This window comes from Eptatretus burgeri, chromosome 3 (assembly GCF_056783735.1).
Source record: "Eptatretus burgeri isolate ZD-2024b chromosome 3, Ebu_testis_v1, whole genome shotgun sequence".
Lineage (NCBI taxonomy): Eukaryota > Metazoa > Chordata > Myxini > Myxiniformes > Myxinidae > Eptatretus > Eptatretus burgeri.
The window spans coordinates 46,363,697-46,387,241 of NC_140963.1; the positions used below are offsets into that span (position 1 = coordinate 46,363,697).

General features: G+C 44.8%; 1 protein-coding gene across 2 annotated transcripts in view; it reads left to right on the forward strand.

The window, feature by feature from the left end:
- LOC147029799 (thrombospondin type-1 domain-containing protein 7A-like) overlaps positions 1 to 23,545 on the forward strand; it is a 251,933-nt gene that overhangs the window by 92,094 nt on the left and 136,294 nt on the right. For both annotated transcript variants that reach the window (XM_085873134.1, XM_085873133.1), the window contains exons 6-7: positions 14,841 to 14,986; positions 18,581 to 18,758. In XM_085873134.1, the coding sequence (XP_085729260.1) occupies positions 14,841 to 14,986; positions 18,581 to 18,758 (324 nt within the window). The remainder of the gene's footprint in view (positions 1 to 14,840; positions 14,987 to 18,580; positions 18,759 to 23,545) is intronic.

Below are 23,545 nucleotides of genomic sequence, written 5' to 3' on the forward strand. Positions count from 1 at the left end.
CAGAAGGGGGAGGGGGCAGAGTCATGGATGCCTCCCAAAGGAGCAGAGCGTTGCCAAGGGAGAGAAGAGGGAGGAGCCAAATCAGCAGTTGGGAAGTCTGAGGCGAAGATGATGGGAGGAAGGAGAGTTGGTCTAAAAAGAACGACCGAGAGAGTTGGTGAAAGAGTTGGAGAGAGAGTTGGGAAGCCTGAGGCGAAGACAACGGGAGCAAAAGGGCTGGTGGGCATGTGTGAGAGGGGTGCATCTATTTTGGAGAAAAAAGTAAAAGCATGAGAACCGTCGACCTCTGAAGAAGAAGAGGAGAGTTTTAAGGAGTTCTTCCTGCCTGACTGCTTCTGCCTGCCTGTGCCTGTTTGGCTGCTTCTGCCCTTTCATTGTACCTGCCCTGCTACCTGGAGCCTGTCGTGTGCCATCACCACCTGTTCGTCTCCCCAACGTCTGCTCACCTCATCGTCCTGCTCCTCGTCCCTCATCACCTGCTCATCCCCGCTGCTCCAGAACTCAGTCCCCCAGTTTTGCCCCCTTCCCGTCTTTGCCTGAGTCCACAGTGTGGCACTTAGCTTTACATAATTATTTATTATCGATTTTGTGTCCCCTTTTATTCCCTATCCCAACCAGCCGTCGTCTCCTCCATCGTGATTAAATTATCCCTGGTTCTTTTGATTATTGTGGTTCGGGAAATAAACTTGTTGGGTTTAAAAGCTGGAAGGGTTTGTGTCTCTCCTCACGACCCATGCGCATGTTGTCCGCCATAATTCGGAACGTCGTCTGAGGAAGTAAACCCCCAGTTTGGCTCATCCGTCCAGCGTCGGTGTTAACACCTGGACGTGACAATACACATGTATATGTATGTATGTATGTATGTATGTATATAAATATAAATTTATTTATCCCTTTTCCTTGTCCTCTGAAAAGTTCACATTACATTCACTGGATGTTGAGAGCTCACTCTCCCCTTCAGAGTATTGCCTGTCCAAGCTATATTCCTCACAAGCCTATCATTCACATCACCTCATTATGCAATCACTGGTAACCATATAGTCACTGAAATTATCAATTCAATTATTGAAATGTTCCCATTTCCACAGTATGTCGTGCAAGTGCCGTATTTCTGGAAAACATCCGACAACCTGTCGTCGCCTTGAAATTCCACATAATTGCATCTGATAGCATTATTACTCCAACAGGAAAATTGTGAGCAATTGAATACAAATGAACACTCAAAAGTGTCCCATTCCGTGACACATGCTCTGTAAGATTGTCCCATTACAAAAACTTTAAACTCAGCAATGACCGGTTTCATATTTTAAGAAATAATACAGGCTGAGCCTTTGGTCCAAGTGGCAATGTCTTTTCATTATCACACTACTGGTACCATAGGCATACTCATACCGAGAACAACTATTCCAAAAATCACTCTTACAGCTAGTTAGCTAATATTATTTACTATAATCTATCTTTTTCGATGAAACAACTGTATTCATGTGAAATTTTGCAATCTAAAACATGGTAACCATGATGTATATTATATATGGAAGCATCTATACATTACCTGGGTTGGATTAAAATGAGAAAAAGAAAATTTAGACAGGGATGTTTGAAAGACAGAAAGGAGGGAAGGGAAGGTATGACGGGGGGGGGGTGGGAGGGGGGTGGGAAAAGAAGGAAAAGGAGGTTGAGAAGAGATGAGGGTGATTGGCGGGGAAGGTTGTTTGATGTATACACAGAAGTGGTCGAGGTAAAAGAGTGAAACTAGAATGGGCACTCAGTAGAGCGCATACCTTCACCAACGCTACATTTCCCCCCCCCCCAGAAACAGTTGATTGTGAGGGTATTTAATCCCATACCACATCTGCCATCTCATATGTGTTATGATGGCTTAAAAACATTAAATTTCCTGCTGTTTGACACTGATTCACGTACATTGTACAATTTCTGTATGAACTCCCTGAGCTTTTTGGGTGTCGCTGTCAAATCAATCTGATGACAACTGGTCACATTATAAGAAATCAAATATTACAAATCACAGGATAGGGAATTGAATTCTAAACATTTTGAATCTACTTACATGCAAATTGTATAAGAATTGACCGCGTTATGATAATAAAGGTCGTTGACCCCCCTGACCTTTGACCCAAACCGCTAACAAAGGTAATGACGTCATTGTGTCATATCGTATATCACAAGATTGGGCATTGAATTCACAACATTTTGGCATTGGTTGCATGCAAATTGGATAAAAATCGACCACACGCACGATGGCAAAATGACGATTTTGACCTTTTCATGACCTCGACCTTGACCTTTGTACTCTTAATTTTGTAATTGGTATTAGAGTGTGGGGAACAGAACCGTCAACATTTTGGTGTTGGTTTCATGCAAATCGTATAAGAATTGACCGTGTTATGACTAAAACCGCACATTTTGCAATGTCGTGACCCCCCCTGACCTTTGACTCCCACCCGCTAATAAGGGTTATTACGCCATTGTGTCATGTCACATATCACAAGATGGGGCATTGAATTCTGAACATTTTGGCATTAGTTGTATGCAAATTGGATACAAATTGACCGCGCTATGGTAAAAAGACGATTTTGACCTTTTCATGACCTTGACCTTTGACCCGATCGCTCCCAAAATCTAATCAAATGGTCCTCGGATAATAACCAATCATCCCACCAAATTTGCTGCGATTCAGTTCAATACTTTTGGAGTTATGCAAATAACAAACAAACAAACACACATTCACAAATAAACAAGCTTTTTAAACGAAACAAAAGCATTGTCTGACTCAGGTCTGTCTGTCTGACTTTGTCAGGTCAGGTTCGATCTGTGACCTGCTACAGGTACCATGTAAACCTGTACTAACCTGTTCCATGGTCGGGTTGTCGGCGACTAAACCGTCTCCCCCACCAGGTTTTCTGGTGAGGAGGGTGTTTGGATATGGACACCCAGCAGGATTAAAAACAAAACCTGTCAAAGGGCGGAGGAGCTCCTTGTGAGCCAACGGCCATCCATATCTAGTGCCCAACTGTGTCTGCGGACGTCCTCCTGCAGTTGGGTTACTTCTTATTTGGAGGTTGGTGGCAGGATTTGCACTCCAGCCACCGTAAAACGCTTCATTCCGCAAAACGCAAAAACGCAAAAAAATCTGAAAACCCACTCCGTGGGAGTACCTCCTGTGCAGCTTCCCTTCGCAGGGCAGCTCACCGGATGATGGGATTGGGGGAAAGCCTTCGGGACCCCCAGTCTTTGATAGGAGGGAAGCCACGGGGTAACATCCCTGGGTCAGATTGCGGGAGAGTGTGTGGGAGTGGTGCTGAGGTGTCGTCCACCAGACGGCGGTCTCCTTGGGTTAACCTGAGGCGGTCCCTTCGGGTGGGTGCCTGGAATGTCCTATCCCTAAGAGAGGATGATCACCTGTCTCTGTTATCATCTGAGCTCAAGCGTTTGGACATCGGGATTGCAGCTCTCTCTGAGGTTCGGAGACCGGATTGCGGCGAGATAATGGTGGGTGGTTACACCTACTATTGGTCTGGTCGCTCTGATGGTTACCATACCCAAGGAGTTGCTGTAGCTGTGTCCAATAAGCTGACCCCAATGATAATTGAGGTAACACCGGTCAACGAGCGTATTATGAGATTAAGGATTCGTCACTCCTTAGGTGTCATTTCCCTGGTCTCTATTTATGCTCCGACTGAGGCGAGTGATCTTACCGTGAAGGATGCATTCTACGCCACACTCGAGTCTGTGGTTGATCAGTGCCCCAGACGAGATACACTTCTAGTCTTGGGGATTTCAATGCATCGACTGGAACTGATAGGGATGGTTATGAGGTGTGTGTTGGTCCCCATGGGTCAGGAACTATGAACCAGAATAGCACTAAGTTCCTTGACTTTGCAAGAAGTCATGGACTTAGGGTGGCTGGTTCATGGTTTCAGCGCCCGCAAGCTCATCGCTGGACTTGGTATTCCAACGCTGGCGGTGTGGCAAAGGAGATTGACCATGTCCTCATTGACGGTCGTTGGAGGATGATCCAGAACTGCAGGGTCTACCGGAGTGCTCAGTTCCTCAATACTGACCACAGGCTTGTTGTAGCAACTCTAAAGCTGCACCTTAAATCCTGGAGAATGGTACCATCCCAGCCTAGGCTGGATGTTGCCAAGCTCAGGGATGAGAGAGTAGCTGAGGAGTTTGCGAACAGGCTGAGTGGACACTTGGGGGGTCTGGGTGCTTTGGGGGGTCCTGAAGAGTTGTGGAGCACCTTCAAGACCACCGTCCTTGATGTTGCCGGTGGATGCCTTGGAGTTCACCGCAGGGCAAAGAAGAATTTTGTCTCTCAAGGGACACTGGATACCATTGACCAGAGTCGCAGGGCCAGGCTGAATGGCAGAGCTGAGCTGTTCAGGGAGCTGAGGCGTAAAACTGTACGTGCACTGAGGGTGGACAAGGAGGCCTATGTGCGAGGAATCTGTGAGGAGGTAGAGCATCACCTGTGGACAGGTGATTCTCGTCCCGCTTACAGGGGAATTCGCGCATTACGTTCATCCAAGCCCATCCCTCGGAGCACTGCAGTTCGAGCAGAGAGTGGTAGGCTCTTGACAGAGGAGTCTGAAGTGAAGGCTCACTGGGCCGGTTACTTTGAGCGGTTGTACCAGGCTGATCCCCCAGCTGTCGAGTTGGACGTCAAGGGTGTTACAATCCCTGTTGCTGACCCTCGAATCAACTGTGGTCCACCATCGCTTGTGGAAACACGGGCTGCGGTGAACCAGTTGAAACGGGGCAAAGCTCCAGGGATCTGTGGCATCCATGCTGAACTTCTCAAGGCTGGTGGAAATGCTGCACTCGCGTCGTTGCATGCAGTTTTGTGCTCTGCCTGGAACACAGGCATCATCCCAACTGACTGGAAGAGGGGCCTTGTTGTCCCTCTCTGGAAAGGGAAGGGTGATCGCCAAGACTGCAACAACTACCGAGGGGTGACGCTGCTCTCAGTGCCGGGCAAGGTCTTTGCTCGGATAATTCTTGATAGGGTTCGCCACCATCTGCTTGAGCACCAGCGTCCAGAGCAGTCAGGCTTTACACCAAAGAGGTCAACGATTGACCGTATCCTTGCTCTTCGTGTCCTCACTGAACGCAGACGAGAGTTTCGGCAGGGGCTGCTTGCAGCCTATGTTGATCTCTGTAAAGCGTTCGATTCAGTGAATAGGGATGTCCTCTGGAGGATTCTTGTTCTTCGTGGGGTGCCACCGAAACTGATCGATCTGATGTCTGAACTCTACTCTGGTACTGAGAGTGCTGTGAAGTGTGGTGGTCCCGCCTCTGACTTATTTCCAGTTGTTACTGGAGTTCGTCAGGGATGTGTACTTGCCCCCACACTTTTCAGCACTTGTATGGACTGGATTTTTGGGAGGATGTCGGAGAGATCAAGTTGCGGTGCATCGTTTGGCAATGTCAAGATCTCGGACCTTGATTTTGCAGATGATGCAGTCATCTTTGCGGAGACTTTAGACATCCTCTTGGGGGCCCTCGAGGTGCTGAATGAGGAGTCGGAGCCGTTGGGATTACGGATTTCTTGGGTCAAAACAAAGATCCAGGCTTTCGGTGACATCTTGGATGCTGCTGTCCTGTCTGTGTCTGTTTGTGGTGAGGATGTTGAGGTCGTGGATAGATTCACTTACCTTGGCAGTGATATTCATGTCTCCGCAGGTTGTGAGCCGGAGGTCAATGAAGACGTCTGGGTCGGGCCTGGGGAGTCATGGATTCACTGGATCATGGGGTGTGGCGCTGCCGGTACCTGTGCGGGAGGACGAAAGTCCGAGTCTTCAGGTCCTTGGTACTTCCAGTCTTGCTCTATGGGTGCGAGACTTGGACTTTGACCAAGGATCTGAGACGGACACTTAATTCCTTTGGTACCAGGTCTCTTCGGAGAATCCTTGGCTATTGCTGGTCGGATTTTGTGTCCAACGAGCGGTTGCTGAGAGAGACTCGGATGAGATTTGTTACCTGCATAGTCCGTGAGCGTCAGCTGCGGCTGTATGGACATGTGGCTCGCTTTCCTGACGCTGATCCTGCTCACCAGATTCTCTCAGCGAGGGAGTCTCATGAGTGGAGGAGGCCAGTGGGCCGACCACGTGCCTCATGGTTGCAGCAGGTTGACCATCATCTCAAGGAGATGGGGATGGGCCTGGCATCTGCCTGGGGGATGGCCAGACGGAGGCCCCTGGAGTACCGGCGGAAAGTGGACGCAGCGACGCGCTGTTCTGGCACATGCTCCCATACCTGACCTGACCTGACTCAACTTTTTGTTCTCATCATAATTCTGAAGCAAAAACGTGTGATTTCATTGAAATAGTGAGTAATGTAGCTTCAAATTCGCGCAAAATAAATAAATACACAGCAATCAAAACATAACCTTCGCAACAAAGTTTGCGAAGGTAACAACCAAAAAGTGATAAGTTCCTCAGGGTGCATTATTGTGAAGAATGATGGTAGAGTATAGATCACACCATATATATTGCTGTAATTACAGGTACAAATGCTACCTTGAGATCAATGAGATACTCTCAACCAAGAAGTGGTTTCAATTGATGTATATCTGCTCAAAAATTTGTAGAGAAGTGGTAAAGTTTAAAACGTGCATTTGTAAGACTTATGAAAGATTACAAGTTGTGGATTCGGAAATGCTGGTGAAATGTGTACCACAACACAACTCAGCAAACTTCGTTTATTTGCCTCTCAGTTGGCACAGAATCTTTAATGGTATGGGGGGGGGGGAATATGCGAAGGTCTGAAGGTTAATGTGTAGGAAAAAAGTGAACAATGTATACTGAGGGGACTCAGCACCTCTTGAGCAGTCAACGTACTCATCAACAGTCCACAGTCAAGACCTGGCACCCCTGACGAAGCAAATTATCCCTGCAGGGGCACTCTACAATAGAATGGTGATTCACGCAGACAAGCTAGATTGGCGATGCAAACACACACCAGTTGATCTCGGTCTTTATCCTCCAGTGCCATGAGCCTGAAACACACTGCTCACACTCGGTCCGACTGCCACTGACAGGCCGACCCAAGAAGATGCACAGGCACACATACACACACACACACACACACACACACACACACACACACACACACACACACACACACACACACACACACACACACACACACACACACACACTCTCTCTCTCTCACACCTCACTCGTGTATGTTGGTCTTTATTTGTGTGCAATGTTGGCACCTTGGCGTTTTTGCTTCAGTAGGCCACGACAGCAGGTCGTCTTTAAGAAGGACAATTGGTCTTATTGAAATGCACGGGTTGTGCTCTCCGGTGCTTGGGCCCGAGACCAGTGTACACCACAGACACTCATCTCCATGGTCACTCACATACACTTTCAATCACACATGGGAACACATGTGCCTTGCTCTGCCACATGGGCAGCTCTCAATGTTTGTGCTAATGAGGGTTTGTGTCTTCTGACATTCACCTAGTCACCTGCTGTTGTGCCAAATCATGCTAAAAGCATCGTTAGTTGCACTGAAAAGTGTTGAAGATACTCTATTGGATAGGTCTCAAGCAGGCTTACCTGGCCTGCATTGAAGATGCTGTTGATTGAGCATGCCATGGGCCTTTTTGAATTTTCACACCACAAAACCTGTGCCATTTCCACTCCTCATGGTGCGCTCAGTCTGTTTTAATGGTACAAACCAGTGGTTTAACCATGTTTGCGCAATGGCCAGCTACCATGAAGTCGCTTTCTCTCGGCAACATGACTCAGTCCTTGTGCATACTAGTGTAGTAGATAGTAGAAAAATCGTGCAAATTACGATACAAGCATCAAATTTGACATTTCTGTTCTGCAGGGCTTTCTGATCAAATTTGCCTGATTGGCCATTTTGAAAATCCAAATTTTGAAAAATTTTGAAAAAAAAAAAACTAACAAAAAAATTTGAAGTCACAGCTGGCTGAAATTCTTGTAGCGCAAGTGAAGATCCCAAGTCGAGAACCAAGGGGAGATGCAGTCATCATTAATGGCTCAGCACTTATCAATGCCCTACCTCCACGCACTTCAATGATATTTGATGACTATGCTAAAGAAGACATCATCCCAAAGGTGGAATCCTATGGTGCCAGGTACGAGAGGGTGGACGTTGTGTTTGATGTGTACAAGAAGTCAAGTCTGAAGTCAAGTCTGAAGTCCGAGGCAAGGTTGAAAAGGGGGCAAGGAATCAGAAGAAGAGTGACAGGAACCAGTAAGACCCCAAGTAACTGGAGAAGCTTTCTTTGAGATGACAGCAACAAGACTGAGCTGTTTCACTTCCTTGCGGAAAAGATGTGTGAAGCACAGACGGCAAGCACAGTCATTGTCACAAAAGGAGAAGATGCCATTAGCAACACAAGGGAGTCACTGGAGGCTGTGTCTCCCTGTTGTTATGAAGAAGCTGACACTCCAATATTTGTACACGCCAGGGATGCAACGACGGATGGTAGCAAGTCCATTATCATTAAGGCTAATGACATGGACGTACTAGTCATAGCAATATCTGTACTGCCATCCTTACAGGAACTAGGTCTTGAGAACATGTGGATTGCCTTTGGCCAAGGAGCCAAGGCGCAATGGATTCCAGTCCATGAGGTAGTTTCTTCAATAGGGCCTGAGAAAGCTGGAGGGATCCCATACTTCCATGCGTTCACTGGATGTGACGTCGTGTCTGCCTTCCGCGGTAAAGGCAAGAAAACTGCATGGCAGACTTGGCACATCTTTGATGATGTTTCTGAAACATTCACCAATCTCAGCCAGCATCCAACATTGATTCATGATCTTGACTTTTTTGAAGTTTTTTTTTTTTTTCAAATTTTTCAAAATTTCGATTTTCAAATGGCCAATCAGGCAGATTTGATTGGAATCCCCTGGAGAAAAAATGTGCCAAATTTGATGCTTGTATCATCATTTGCACGATTCTTCTCAAAAATTGCTGTTATCTGCCCCCACTATACAGCCTACACCTAAAGTGAGACCATCGCTATGCTGATGCTCAGTCCTAGTCTAGTACTTTTATCCCTTGGCAAACGGCACAGGTAAGTGAACCTGGGCACACCTGGGCAGTGCCCTTTGCTCTACTTCGCCTGGTCTACATTCAAATGGTGAGAAGGATACCATGGTATCTTGTAGATGGTATACCACAAATGCTTGTAGATGGTACGCCCTTTTAACATCCATTGGAGGGACGGCACACACCCTGATCAATCACCCTGCCTGTGAAACTTCGGAATGAGAGTTTATAGCGAGGTCAGGATTCAAACCCAGGCTCGACAGCTTAGAGGCAAGTGTGTATAACTCTCGGCCATTCTGTCATCTCACCGTCACCCCACTGCACTGCCATACTGGAAGTAACTGCACAGCTTTATTTATATATTTTAATTGGTTTAAGGCTCCTATAAATCACATGGAGGATACAGATATTGTTAGACTTAATTGTACAATAATTTAATGTGAAGTATTTGTATGTTCGTCGACAAATGTACAAATTACTGTCGTCTATGGGATTTGAACTTGGGTTCGGTCTGAATATCATGAGCTATCGGTGAAATGCTAAACTGCCACCAACTTTACAGATGAATCCAAGTTCAATTTGTTCAGTAACCATAAATGAGAGTTTGTTTTTTGGCAATTTATAGTCATTCACATTGCTCTGACGAAGGGTTCACACCCGAAACTTCAGGTTCTCCTTACCTTCCCAAGGTGGATAGCATACCTCTTTCAACACCCTGCTGATTTCATTCACAGTCAATAAACAACATTGACAATGACATGATGTTGGAGTATCAATAGTTTCGTGCTGTGTCTAAGTCATTGCGCCAATAATTTACATACATCACTGTGCAGTGACCACTGGCAAGTATGGACAGATTCTGGTCCATGACGCCATTCTCTCAGAAACATGATTCATCGGACAGGAATTCATCTTCAGGTTAGATAAGGACCCTGAACATACAGACATTGTGGTGAAACAACCTCACAATATCACGATAGTAAAAAGGCCAAAATAATGCACAACCAAGGCTTGGCCTTCATGAAGAACAGTTTTGCCGCTGTTTGCACCCACATAGAGCCCGTCAAGGTCAAATAGCCATCATGCAACGTCGATGGATGGTCACGAGTAATACGGCAATTTCTGTACAATATTGAACAACCGTACATTGACAAATTGTAAGACAGCATGAAAGCAAGATGGAATGTGTAATCTAAAGCAAAGTCAAAATACTTGTGCATTGTCCAACCGATTCACCTTGTCTTGTATTTTCTACCACAATCTATTGGATGAATAATACTCTGACAGTTTGTGAGACCCTGGGGAGAATGAAGCACCAACATATAGGATTAAGCTAGTTACTGTATGTGTCATAGTGTTCTGTTTAGCTCTTAAGAATAGGCTGTGTTTATGTGGATAGACATGTGTTGTGACTGCGAGTTGGTTTAAGTACATGTCCTTTCCTCTTTACATTCTGGACTTGAGCCATTTCTCACACGCCACACCCACATTGGCTACGAGAGACCTTGGTGTGAGTTCACGCCCAAGCAGCAGGAAGCGAAGAAGCATCTCAATGTGACAGGCACGTAGGACTTCCCGAAATCTTCGTGGGTCAGCTAATGGTGAGCTGTTACCAGGCAGAGCAGCAGGCAGGGAGGGGGTGGGGCGAAAAAGGGCATTAAATATCCGACATCGCACAGACATTGGTTTGCTCTTCATTCGTGGAGGATGTGTGCATGGACGGCGCTGTGCATAGCTTCAACATCCCACTGTGTAGTCGCTTTACCAGCATGGGTGTATGTCGTTTGATTAACCGAGTGTGTGTGGTTCGCTTTATTCTCTTTCTTGTTCGGGTTGTTATTTATCGCTCATTCTGTCACCTCATTCTGTCTTTCTCTTTCTTTCTTTCTTTCTTTTTGTTCGCATCGCTTCATCTCGCTCATTTTTCTTCGCATCACTTCACCTCGCTCGTTTTCACTTCACATCACTCGCTCCTTCAGCACCTTTTCATTATGTTTCACATCTCTCTCATCTGCACACACCTACACACCTTTTAACCTCAAGCCCTGACGCATCTTAGCTTCAACCTGATTTCCTCACCTCGTTGCCCGGCTAAATCACGGCTCATCACTTCGCTGCCAGCCATTCTCCCATCACGAACTGCCACATACCAACGTGTGCAGCCATCCGTACTGTCAGGTGCTCAAACCCCGGGACCGCAAGCGGAGCACCGTCTCATGCAGTCACCCATACCATTGGACACTGAGGGAGTGCAAGCAGAGTGGAAGAGGAGGTGAATCCAAGGACCATCAGGCCAGACCATTGGGCAGGTGTGTCGGGAGCCACAAGACCAACCCCAACTACTTTCTCACCTCTACCTCTTCTTACCCCCCCCCCCTCCTCACTCGCTCATTTCTTTGGGTGTCTGGATCTACTAGTTAAAGTGCTAAGCGATTGTCTAAGAATTCCTCGGGCGGGTATGTCACGTAGAGGTAATGGGAATGTTTTGCATGTTGTAAATACTTGCTTGCTTGCCATTGTAAATACTTGCTTGCCTGCTATTGTAAATACTTGCTTGCCTGCTATTGCCAATTCAAGCTTGAAACTGTCTGACTTGTCCTGTCTTGCTTTGATCATGACAAAGCATGCCTGAGGGACATTGACCCAGGGTTGATTGTTCTCTGATAGACGATAAGGTATGGCACATGATGCTGGTTCGCTCGGCCAATTAACATCCGTTGCGCAGCTGCCGGTACGGTTCCCTATCTGTTTCAATCATCTTGCAGGGATGGTAAACCGACCCTGGGCACAAATATCAGGCCAGAGGTGAGTGTTGTAGATGGTGTCCTTGGTATTTTTATAGATGCCTCGGAATTTTTATAGATGCCTCTGACTCTCGGAGTTAACTGAGAGCAGTGAGGTATGTCGCAATACATTCACCATTATAATTACTTATTTTTCATTACTCCTGTATGTGTATCCCTCATGTGATTCCATAATTTTTTCCAACACTGCATGTTCATAGAAAATATTCAGCTCTCGATTTGGAATGATTGGGCCATTAAAACTAAATCAATCAATTATTCAATGGAGATATGTACCAGTACAGGATTTATGTTTGTATGTTTGTGATTGGGAAAAATTTCATGGGAGGAAGAGGAAATATTTTGCGAATAAACGTGAGTAATAATTATTCCATTTTAAAGGACATCCAGACCTCTGGGGTGATAGTCTGGACACTCCATGTCTGAACCTGAGTTTGAGCCCAGCATTAATAGCCCGAATAAATGCTTCAACTCATTCACAAGATCATAACTTTGTGATTTAACAAATAATTCGCATTATTAATAAATAAACAAGAAAGATGTTGTGCATAGCATGAAACTTGTGAAATCCATTAAACAAATTTGACCTTAAAAATAATTGGTGGTTGAATTCAATGACCAAATATGCAACTCCTCTTCAAATTTCAAATAAATCGGGTAAAAATTGAGGATTTTTGAAATTTGGCCTATGTTGACCTTATGGCCTATGTTGACTTTAAAAATACTTGTTCATTGAATTCAGTGACCTGATATGCAAACCCTCTTCAAAGTTCAAGTCGATGAGATGAAAATTGAGGATTTTATAAATTTCACCTAAGTTGTTAACCTTTGGGCTATGTTGATCTGTTGGTCTATGTTGAGCTCAAAAACAATTGGTGGTTGAATTCAATGAACAAATATGCAACTCCTCTTCAAATTTCAAATAAATCGGGTAAAAATTGAGGATTTTTGAAATTTGGCCTACGTCGACTTTTTGGCCTATGGTGACCTCAAAAATAATTGGTGTTTGAATTCAGTGGCCTGATTTGAAAATCCTGTTAAAATTTCTAGTCAATCGGATGAAAATTGAGGATTTTAGGAATTCGATAAATTCTGTTGACCTTTGGCCTATTTCTTTTGACCTCAAAAACAATAGGCTTCATGCATATCACGAACTCTACCGTATGGTGAAGTTTTGTGAAGATCAGTTTGAAATTTTGACCTGTACGCAATTGACATACAAACAGATGGATAGACTGAATAACGCACAAGACCAACCAATATATTTGAAACATCTTCGATTTTCGCAAGTAATAATAAAATAAACAATAATTATTATCAATTAGGTTGTAGCATTTGTTCCTGTGAAATACATTAAGTGGTTCTATAAGACAATAATTGATAGACCTACCAAGAACATTAGTTGAGCACAAGTTTTTTACAAACTTGGACTTTGTCTTTTATATGACCATTCTTCATTATCTAAACATGAAGTATAATGCTTTCAAACATTACTTTGAAACCATGGACTTGTAGGTTTAAGCTTGCTTGAATTCCTCTACAAATACCACACATATCCTTTTGAATAGTTGACCTTCGCAGTGTAAAGTATTAGCGATAGCTTATTTTTCATGAGCATTATATTTAATGAGTAAAGGAATACTTAACATTTCACTCTCCTTATTAATACGGAGTTGTACTTTAAAGCGAAGCATCCAATAAATTTACATATCTTCATTTTATTGTACCTTCCTTTGAATTGTGAAGTAAATTTACATATGAAAATATGAGAATGTAACCATTTCCATTCTGTATCAGTGGAGTGAAAAATTGCATTTTGCCATCAGGCCTAAATGAATCCACAAGCTGAGCTGGATGACTGCCATGCCCTTGTTTCTGAATTGTAACTATTTCTGCGCTTTGCCATTCAGCGTTACCATGCATGGCTGCCTTCACTTCATTTATAGTAGTCAGCATACAAACATCATTTCACCTGTACTTGTCTTTTGCACACTGTTTTGCAATACATTTCTGAAAGATGCCTTTCCACCTTGAGTAATTTAACAGGCCACATGTCAAATTGGCCTTGGTTCCCACCAATTAGGTGAGGTTTTTAAACCCAATACAGTAGTTACAAATTCACATGGTGTAGGGTGGCGGTGTGGATGTGGTGTAGTTGCCAGCCTGTTTTATCACCGTTTGAAATTGCACTCTCTGCTTGGTTGAACATCGTCCATCACAATGATTTGCCTCTGTAAGCATTGAACCAAGGCACAATAGCCAAACTCTGTATGACGTAGAGTACACAAAGGAAGGTGGAATGCTGGTTGTCGTGTTCCCACGTTGGTCATTAGTTATGAGTTTTTCTTTCTCCACATTGCATTATGCCAACAGTAGGTACACAACATCATTGTTATTGCTTGAGCTTGTAATCAATACACCAAATGTGGCAACAAACTCAGTTTTGAACTCTGTTCTCACATAGTTATTTGTCTCAAACATGGCTTAGTTATTTGTCAAAGGAAATACAAAGACTGATCTCTCAACAGTGAGTTACCAGTCAATTGTAGGAACAAAACTCAATGAGGCCTTGTTCTTGCTGGGTGAATTGTTCCTAAACTAGTAACTGCTTTGGTGCTCATGATTGATGAAACTGGATTATGGCTTGACAGAATGTTGATTGACCATCAGGTTGAGTTCTGACCTAAGCAAGCCATTACTGTGGATTCCAAATAGACTTTTCTTCCAGTGAAAGCTTCTGCCCTAGTTCCACATATCAAGCAATGCCTCAAATGATGATCTATCCCAGTAAGCGCTCATCCCACTGATGGCCAGGCATAGAAGCTGTGATTGATGATATAGCAAATACACAAGCCTCGTGACAACACCACTTGACCTCTCAGCCTGACAAATGGCTGAAGGCGCAAGGCTATCCACTCACAACCCTGGTCGTTTAGCTCAAATTTGATTCCTCACCTCCATTGACAATTCTTCCTGCAGGCATGATGGTGCGACATCGACGGGTCTTGAAGTCCAATCGGGCTAATGGGCGGCCTTGCCCAGAGATACTGCAGCAGAGGAGGCCCTGTCCTGTACAACCGTGCTATCATTGGCACTATGGACATTGGTCTGCCTGCACCCTGCAGGTACAGATTTTTTTTTTTTAACTACAACAGGGATAAATATGTTCCCACAAGCAAGGGAACGTAAATTTCAAGAGAATAAAAGTTATTTAATCATGATAATTAACTTTTTATTATTATTATTTGTATTGTTTTCTGAATGTGTGTCAGTGAAAGATTGTTTATCTTTATGGTTTCAAAAAAAAAATGTCTGCAGTTGGAAAGATCCATATTCATGCATTAAAGGTTCCACCAACATGTGGCTGCCCAGAAAGCAAAGCTCAGGAACAAAATACACTAATCAAGAGTGTTTCCTTCATTTTATGGTATCTGATGGTCACACTTGGATATTCTGTATAAACTGTATATATCAATAATATACAGAAATATATTAGGTCGTGGTCGTTCTGTCTTCTACCGTCTCCACTCCAGCCTTACCCTGTCTGTGATATGATATGTCCCCCCTATATTTTCTCAGGGTGCTCAAGTTCCACCAAAAAACCTCTTTTCGTGAAACTGCCAAAATCAAAAAGCACTGCTCACCTTCACTCTTTCATTCCTCTTTTTCTCACCTCTGCAACAAACTCCCACACTCTCTTCAATCCCACTCCTCCCCCCAGTTCTTCAAAACAGATAATCACCACCATCTCATATCTTCCCCCATCCAAAATCTTGATCTTTATTAACCCCATCAATCCACCCCAAACCCAACTCCTTCAAATTCCCTGCTTTCCTTCCTGAATGTCCCTGTAGTACCATCTTGTTTACCCCATGTACCCCACCCCCATCCCTCTCCCTTTCACAGGTATCCTATTGTCTTTGTTCCCCACTATTTTGTGCTTTCCTGTCCCACCGCTCATCTCCTGCCTTGTTATATGTTTCTGTGTATTATCTCTTACATGCGCCTTGACTTGGTATATACAAAAAATAATAATAATAATAATTTTAATGTGTGTGTGTGTGTGTGTGTGTGTGTGTGTGTGTGTGTGTGTGTGTGTGTGTGTGTGTGTGTGTGTGTGTGTGTGTGTGTGTGTGTGTGTGTGTGTGTGTGTGTTGGCAAGATACCTATCTTCTTCGGGTTATTTGTACTCGTCTTGAAGCACTTGCAAGAGAATGGATGCAATGCAAAAGCACTCCACCTCCCTCTTCCGCATTAAAACCTATTTCAAAATCATTCCTCGGTCTTAGATGCTTCCATAGAGGGGTCAAAAGAAGTGGCCCAGAACTCCCCTCCTCCCGTCTCCATCTCCACCCCCCAACGTATGGGGTGACCGCAAAAATAGTTCCCCCAACCCCCACCTTTGACAATACCTTTCATGTGAAGCATCTCATGGTGTGCTTCCCTCTCCCACCATGTTGGTATGTGCCATGCTTGTCTACTTGAAAATGCTGAGCAACAGTATTTTTATATATATATATATATATATATATATATATATATATATATATATATATATATATATATATATATATATATAGTACTTAAATTCCTCCCTCAAAGGGAAGGCAGCATGAGGAGAAGGGAGGGAAAGGCAATGTGAGGGGAAGGGAAGGCGATGTGAGTGGAAGGAAAGGTAGGGGTGATAAAACGCGCCCAAACAGCACCATTTTCTTTTTAATTGCTGTATTCCATATAATATAACTGGGTGGGAGCATTGAAAACCCCATGCTATCTATCTGGAAAATTCAAAAGTAAACCATCAGTCCTTAACAGTTCCAAAAACAGGAAGGGAGGGTTGAGGGAGAGGGGTGAGAGAGACAGAGAGGCGAGGGGGGAGAGAGGGACAGGGGTGGGATTCAGAGGGATAGTGGTGAGAGAGAGAAAGAAAGAGAGAGAGAGAGAGAGAGAGAGAGAGAGAGAGAGAGAGAGAGAGAGAGAGAGAGAGAGAGAGAGAGAGAGAGAGAGAGAGAGAGAGAGAGAGAGAGAGAGATGGGAGGGGGGAGAGAGCGTGGCAGAGTGATGAGAGGGGTGGTGGTTCTGGCAGATGTGATGTCCAGTTTAATGCCACACACATTGATGAATCACCCTGCCTGTGAAACACCGGGATGACAGTTTATAGCTGGATCGGGATTTGAATCCAGGCGAGACAGCTTTGGAGGGCGCATGTTTACCCCTCGGTTATCCTGCCGTGATGCAAACAAAATGTTTCAATTTTTTTTTATTAGTATTTATATTTGCTGAAGTGATGGGTCGTATAATGAAAGAATATCGAAAAAAGGGGAAATTGCACATTTTCAGCGAGCCAGCCATCGCACGATACATCGCAGAACAAGATGAGGCCAGCGCAGGCGAGTGGCTCTTGAACATTGTTCAAGTTGATCGACATGCAGTATTCGGTGACAGTGTGAATATTGTAGAGCACTCGCCAAGTGGCTTAAGCATGCCAAGAAAATGGTTGATAAGGAACGGCTCGCTTGGCAAGCATTTGGCAATTACCGAACCGTCATATTGAACACAGCTTCCTGTAATGCCTGAAATATCAAATATGTCCGAATCGGACAAATAAACCCTTTTTTAGGAGTCGGAAGTGTTGCTAAGTTCAAGTCTGAAACTTAAATTTTGTAATTTGGCTTAATTTAAAGAGATTCATGAGGTTATGGCATGTGTCCTAATGAAATAAAACCACGAACGCTAGCGTCTCCGGGTGTTTATAAGCATTGCAATGTATCCTGTGATTCGTAGGTATGATGATCAGGCATTCAATGATATGAGTGAGGAAACTGAAAAAAAAAACCTTAGTACAACGATTAAAGTGATGTAATAATGTGCGTGAAGGCATATCTGGCGGTCACAACGTCGAAGAGTGCACTTCTCGTTGATTTTGCCTTACTGCAGCTTCCCAACTTATTTATTCCAGTACTGCTTCCCTTGCAGACAGCTTATGGCCACAAGCCCACTGAGACATTGAATGAACGCACACTTCAAGTGTGTATGTTGATTCAGATTGTACGATACATTGACCCGACTAAAGGCTTGCTTGCTCAACATAATGCTTTTGCAGATGGGCATTTAATTAATTTTAGATTAACTACGTGCTCATAAACTGTCATGCTCTGAGAACCATTATGACAGCATGAGAATAAATAGACAAGTGCTGATCACTGCTTTAAACTCTTGAAATTTGATGGTATTCTGCAGGCTTCTGTGTACTGGTAAGAAAAAGCTTTCATTGAAGAGTTTTTGGTGCCGACAGCCATTTAGAGAGGAGCTATTTTCTATGTCGAGTTGGCCTGTTTTGTATCTATGGATGTGAAGTTCTATCTGCTAATCCATGAAATTACTGTTTTAAAATATCAAATATGAGTAGTGATGCAGAGTAACATAAGCAAAGTACAGTACTTGACTAAAATTCGTGATCATTGTCTTTTCATGTAACAGAATGTCATTAATTTCATATTTTTTAAAGTAATAATGATGCTTTGTTTATGAGAGTTATATGGGTCTTCATGCAAAGAGTGCTGCACTAACTTATTAATTCATTTAAACGATATTATAAATGCTGTGATGAATTATATGAGCTGTGGTCTGGTCCATATTACACTATATGGGTCACTGTTCCTTGCAGAAGAAATGGGTTCTCTCTAAGTCAACCAATAATGGTGCATGCGGTTGAATAGCCCTCACAGGTGCAGTGCGGAGAAGGTGTGCGACTGCGAAACGTGAGCTGCATGATGTCTGATGGCGTGGTTGGACAAGCAAGTCGAATCGTCGAGGACAAGCATTGTGCGAGGAGGGACAATGATCCTAGGGCAGTGACCCTGTCAGAGCAGATTCCTTGTACTGTTCCTTGTGCAGGTGAGATAATCATTGGTGTTCTTTAGCTCAGCTTTGTGTGATATCATTGATGGCCTGCTTTAATCGGTTCATGGTGTGCCTCGGCCATTAATCACACCTCTTTGAAGGCATGTACAGAATGTATTTTTAAGGATGCCTTATGCTATGCAATGTGATGGAAGTTGAAAGACATTAATAGCCTCAATCTCTTCTTTTTCATGGAATATAAATCGCTTGATTCATCACATGTCTGTTCAGGTTATGGCTGAGAATATTATCATATGAAACACTGCAAGCGTATGACAAATGTATAGTACATCTCAAATGTAACATCAGGGGTCAATGTCGGCACCAAGCTTTGTGAAGCAGGAACCTTTGAAACATTTCATTTGTTGGAGCTTCTTGATAAAGGCTCAGGGGTAGAATACATATTACTGTAGCTTACTTTTATTGCATGCAAAATAACCTGTGTTCAAGATATGACAATAATAAATAATGTTTAGACTTACCAGAAAGAGTAGCTTTTTGATTTTAGGCCTCTGTACCTCCAGTATTAATGCACCTCTATTTATTTATTTATACACATAGTCAAAGCTCATGGAATAGCAAGACACAGAACAGATCAGGATGCAACATAACAAAAGAAACAGCAGAAGGAGAAGGGGGAAATGCCAACAGCAGGGCAGAGGAAACAAAGCACACGGCGACAAACAAACGAGGGTTGTGGGTAACGATGAAGGGTAGGGTGAAATGCAAGGGGTGGACAAGATATAGGGATACAAAAGCAAATATTTGGAGGGGTGGGTGGTGATTTAACGGGTGGAGAAAAGATTATGAATTTGGACGGTGGATGATTTGAGATGGTGGTGAACAGCTAACCTGGAAGGAAGAGTGAGATTGAAGAGAGTGTGGAAGTTTGTTTCACAGGTGGAGAAAAAGAGGAACAAATGAGTGGAGGTGAGCAGTGGTTCTGGATTTTGTTGTTTCACAAGGAGGGGGTTGCTGGTGGACCGTGTGCGTTCTGAAGATACCTAGGGGAGGGGGGTGGACAAAGCATGGAATGGGCAGAGGGTGCAAGACCACAAATGAGGCGAAAGATGACATAGAGACCACAGAGTTGTAGACGATGTCGAAGTGATGGGCGCATAGACTTGGCTTCATCGCGAGAGATTCCAATTAGACGGTATGTAATTATATCGTTCACTATCCTCGGCCACCTCACTGTCTGGGGTCTTCAGGCATTTCCTGGGTAACCTCCCTGGGGTCTGAAACCACCATGTTTTTGGCCTGCTCAACCTTACCTTGACATGGAGCAGACCGCAACGATTTCTTAAGGATAAAGTTTATTTTTCACTTTCCTCACTCATATTGAAGGCCCGTTCGTCACAGCTACGAATCGCTGTTTGCATCGCTTTTGTAAGTCCTGTAGTTTTCAAATTAGGAGCTTGGAGCGAATTCATGATTCTCCATGATCTACTCTCATGGACTAATTAAAGGATATCATAAAAATATAATTTCGGTTTTGAGGATCGGATATCATCTGGACGAAATAATTGTCAAAATCTGTTGTGAAATCTGATAATTTAAAGAAATAACGAGTCTTATAACTAAGCCGATATACGTATTTCCTTTAAGCAAGCAATTCTATGTTCCCTCCTCCATACATACACAAGAAAATGTGTAATTTCCAAAGCATTAAACTTATATTTTTCTATGGTTTGTAGAATTTTTTTGAGTGGACAAAAATTTAGGAATGTAACAAAATTTACCAGCTTCATTGAGCTGAATGATTTAATGCATTCACTGCAAGACCTCAGCCCTGTCCCCCAGAGGGACTGCCTATCTATAACTTCTGCTAGATCTGTGTCTATATTTCCGGAGGTTTCGTGAGGTGCCCCACAGGGAATCAAAGCAAATCCAGAAAAAAAGACGGACATATCACAAAAATGTTAAAATGCTTGCGTGGACCCCGAACCGATGTGCCATGCCACATGTGCACAGGCGAGCAGGCAAAATGGCGGATTTTTTTGCAATGTTTATTTCATGGGCGATTGTATTTTGCGATATTTCCAGGGTTGTACTACATTAAGCAGCAACTCTTTTGTGGATAGTCATTGTTTTGAACGAATTCATTTTATTTTACTAACTGCTGTGTGCATGGTGAAGACGAGCTTTAAAGTTAAAGGTATCCTTTATGGTATGCAGCGACAGCCTGGCCAACCGTTCCTTATCAACCATTTAATTGCAGTGCTTGCATTAGTGCTTGAGGCACTTGCCAAGCGCCTATTGTCAACAGAAGTACCGCGCTTCCTCTTTCTGAGCGAACTGTTCACTCTCTGCAGACGCTTGCCATGCCATGTCATTCAGAGCGAGTTGTTCATGTTCCGTCACCCTGAGCGAGTGCTCCGCGCTCCGTCACCCTGGGCGAGTGCTCCATGCTCCGTCACCCTGGGCGAGTGGTCCGTGCTCCGTCACCCTGAGCGATTGGTCCGTGCTCCGTCATCCTGGGCGAGTGGTCCGTGCTCCGTCACCCTGGGCGAGTGGTCCGTGACCCTGGGCGAGTGGACAGTGCTCCGTGACCCTGAGCGAGTGGTCCGTGCTCCGTCACCCTGGGCAAGTGGTCCGTGCTCCGTCATCCTGGGCGAGTGGTCCGTGCTCCATCACCCTGGGCGAGTGGTCCGTGCTCCGTCACCCTGAGCGAGTGCTCTGTGACCCTGGGCGAGTGGTCCGTGATCCGTCACCCTGGGCGAGTGGTTCGTGCTCCTTCACCCTGGGCGAGTGGTCCGTGCTCCATCACCCTGGGCGAGTGGTCCGTGCTCCGTCACCCTGGGCGAGTGGTCTTCTCCTTACACCATTCTTCCAGTCATTGGTTGACATCTGTCATTCTGCTCATAATTTCTATATCATCTCCTAATCATGAGAGAATCCCAGAAAACATTACCTCACAACACTTTGCTTTCAGCCACTTTTCCAATATCCTGTCTATTTTGCAAAACCTCTGAGTAAACTTTCCCTAAATCAGTTTTATCCTCGGTGTACCACAACCAACTTCTTCCTTCAATGACCCAATATGATATTGTTATTTACCCTTCCTTCAATGTCCCTAACTTCTGCTCATTCCAAACTGCACAGAATTATTTGACAACAATCCTTCCTGCAGAATGAAGAATCGACATAATTTAATCATCTCATCACCCACATAAACTGTCTCCCATAACTCATTTCTACAATCTCTATTGCTGCACCTTCACCACTGCCTGCTCCCGCTGCACCGTCACCACTGCCTGCTCCCGCTGCACCGTCACCACCGCCTGCTCCCGCTGCACCGTCACCACCGCCTGCTCCCGCTGCACCGTCACCACCGCCTGCTCCCGCTGCACCGTCACCACCGCCTGCTCCCGCTGCACCGTCACCACCGCCTGCTCCCGCTGCACCGTCACCACCGCCTGCTCCCGCTGCACCGTCACCACCGCCTGCTCCCGCTGCACCGTCACCACCGCCTGCTCCCGCTGCACCGTCACCACCGCCTGCTCCCGCTGCACCGTCACCACCGCCTGCTCCCGCTGCACCGTCACCACCGCCTGCTCCCGCTGCACCGTCACCACCGCCTGCTCCCGCTGCACCGTCACCACCGCCTGCTCCCGCTGCACCGTCACCACCGCCTGCTCCCGCTGCACCGTCACCACCGCCTGCTCCCGCTGCACCGTCACCACCGCCTGCTCCCGCTGCACCGTCACCACCGCCTGCTCCCGCTGCACCGTCACCACCGCCTGCTCCCGCTGCACCGTCACCACCCCCTTCTTCTTTCAATAAACTAACACAAATACCCACTAAAACTGTTATGAACACAACTACAGCTTTATAAATACAGTCCTACAGCCCATGACACAAATCACGAGAACAAAATACGCAAAACAACACACAAAAAAATACTAGCAGAATCCTTCCTCCCATAGGATGTTACCAATTCCTCAGTGTCTCTCCTGGGTATTGTCTTTTCCTGTTGGGCAGGCCTTAACCCGATTCCAGTTGTGGAGTTGCAGTTTATGTCAAAAACTCCGTCCATTTCCCACTGTTTGCCGTGTACTACTTTTCCCCCTCCTAACCCACAGGAGTACCTTTGGCTGTGCTTTCCCCTCCACAACCATCTCCTGTTTGTCTGTGTGCTATTCCATCCTAACATGAAGGATTATGTACATCTCACTCTCTGCCAACATGGACCATCTTATAACCACCCATCCCAGCCCTCTCTTCTTCATATGTGGTGATTTTAACTGTCACCATGACAATTGGCTGGGCATTGGTACCTGTCCAACTAGCCATGACATTGCAGCAAAGGCCTTCTATGACTCCTTTGGCCTTCATGTGCCTTCATGTGCCTCACCCAATTATTGAACTTTCTAACCCAGTTGTCTCGCAATGACACATCCTCTCTTTTGGCCTTCGTAATGACGAATTTTCCTTCAAATGTCTCCTGTTCCTCTTCTGCTCCAATTGGTTCATCTGATCATCTGCTGCTGAGAGTCAACATCTCTCTGGCTATTGTCAGAGAACCACCTCAGTGCTGGAGAATCTGGTAGTTCACCAAAGTCGACCGGCAGGGACTTCAAGTTACCCTCTCATGTCAAGACTGGTCCTTCATTTCCACCTCTCCTAATATTAGCAATGCCTGTTCCACACAAGCTTGCTTTCCCTTTTGTACAGAATTATGCCATCCTATCTTCTTACCCCTGTTACACACAATGTTGTGGTAAGGTAGTTGCCTCTCTGAAAGGCAAATCTTTCTGGATGACAAATCTGACTGAAAA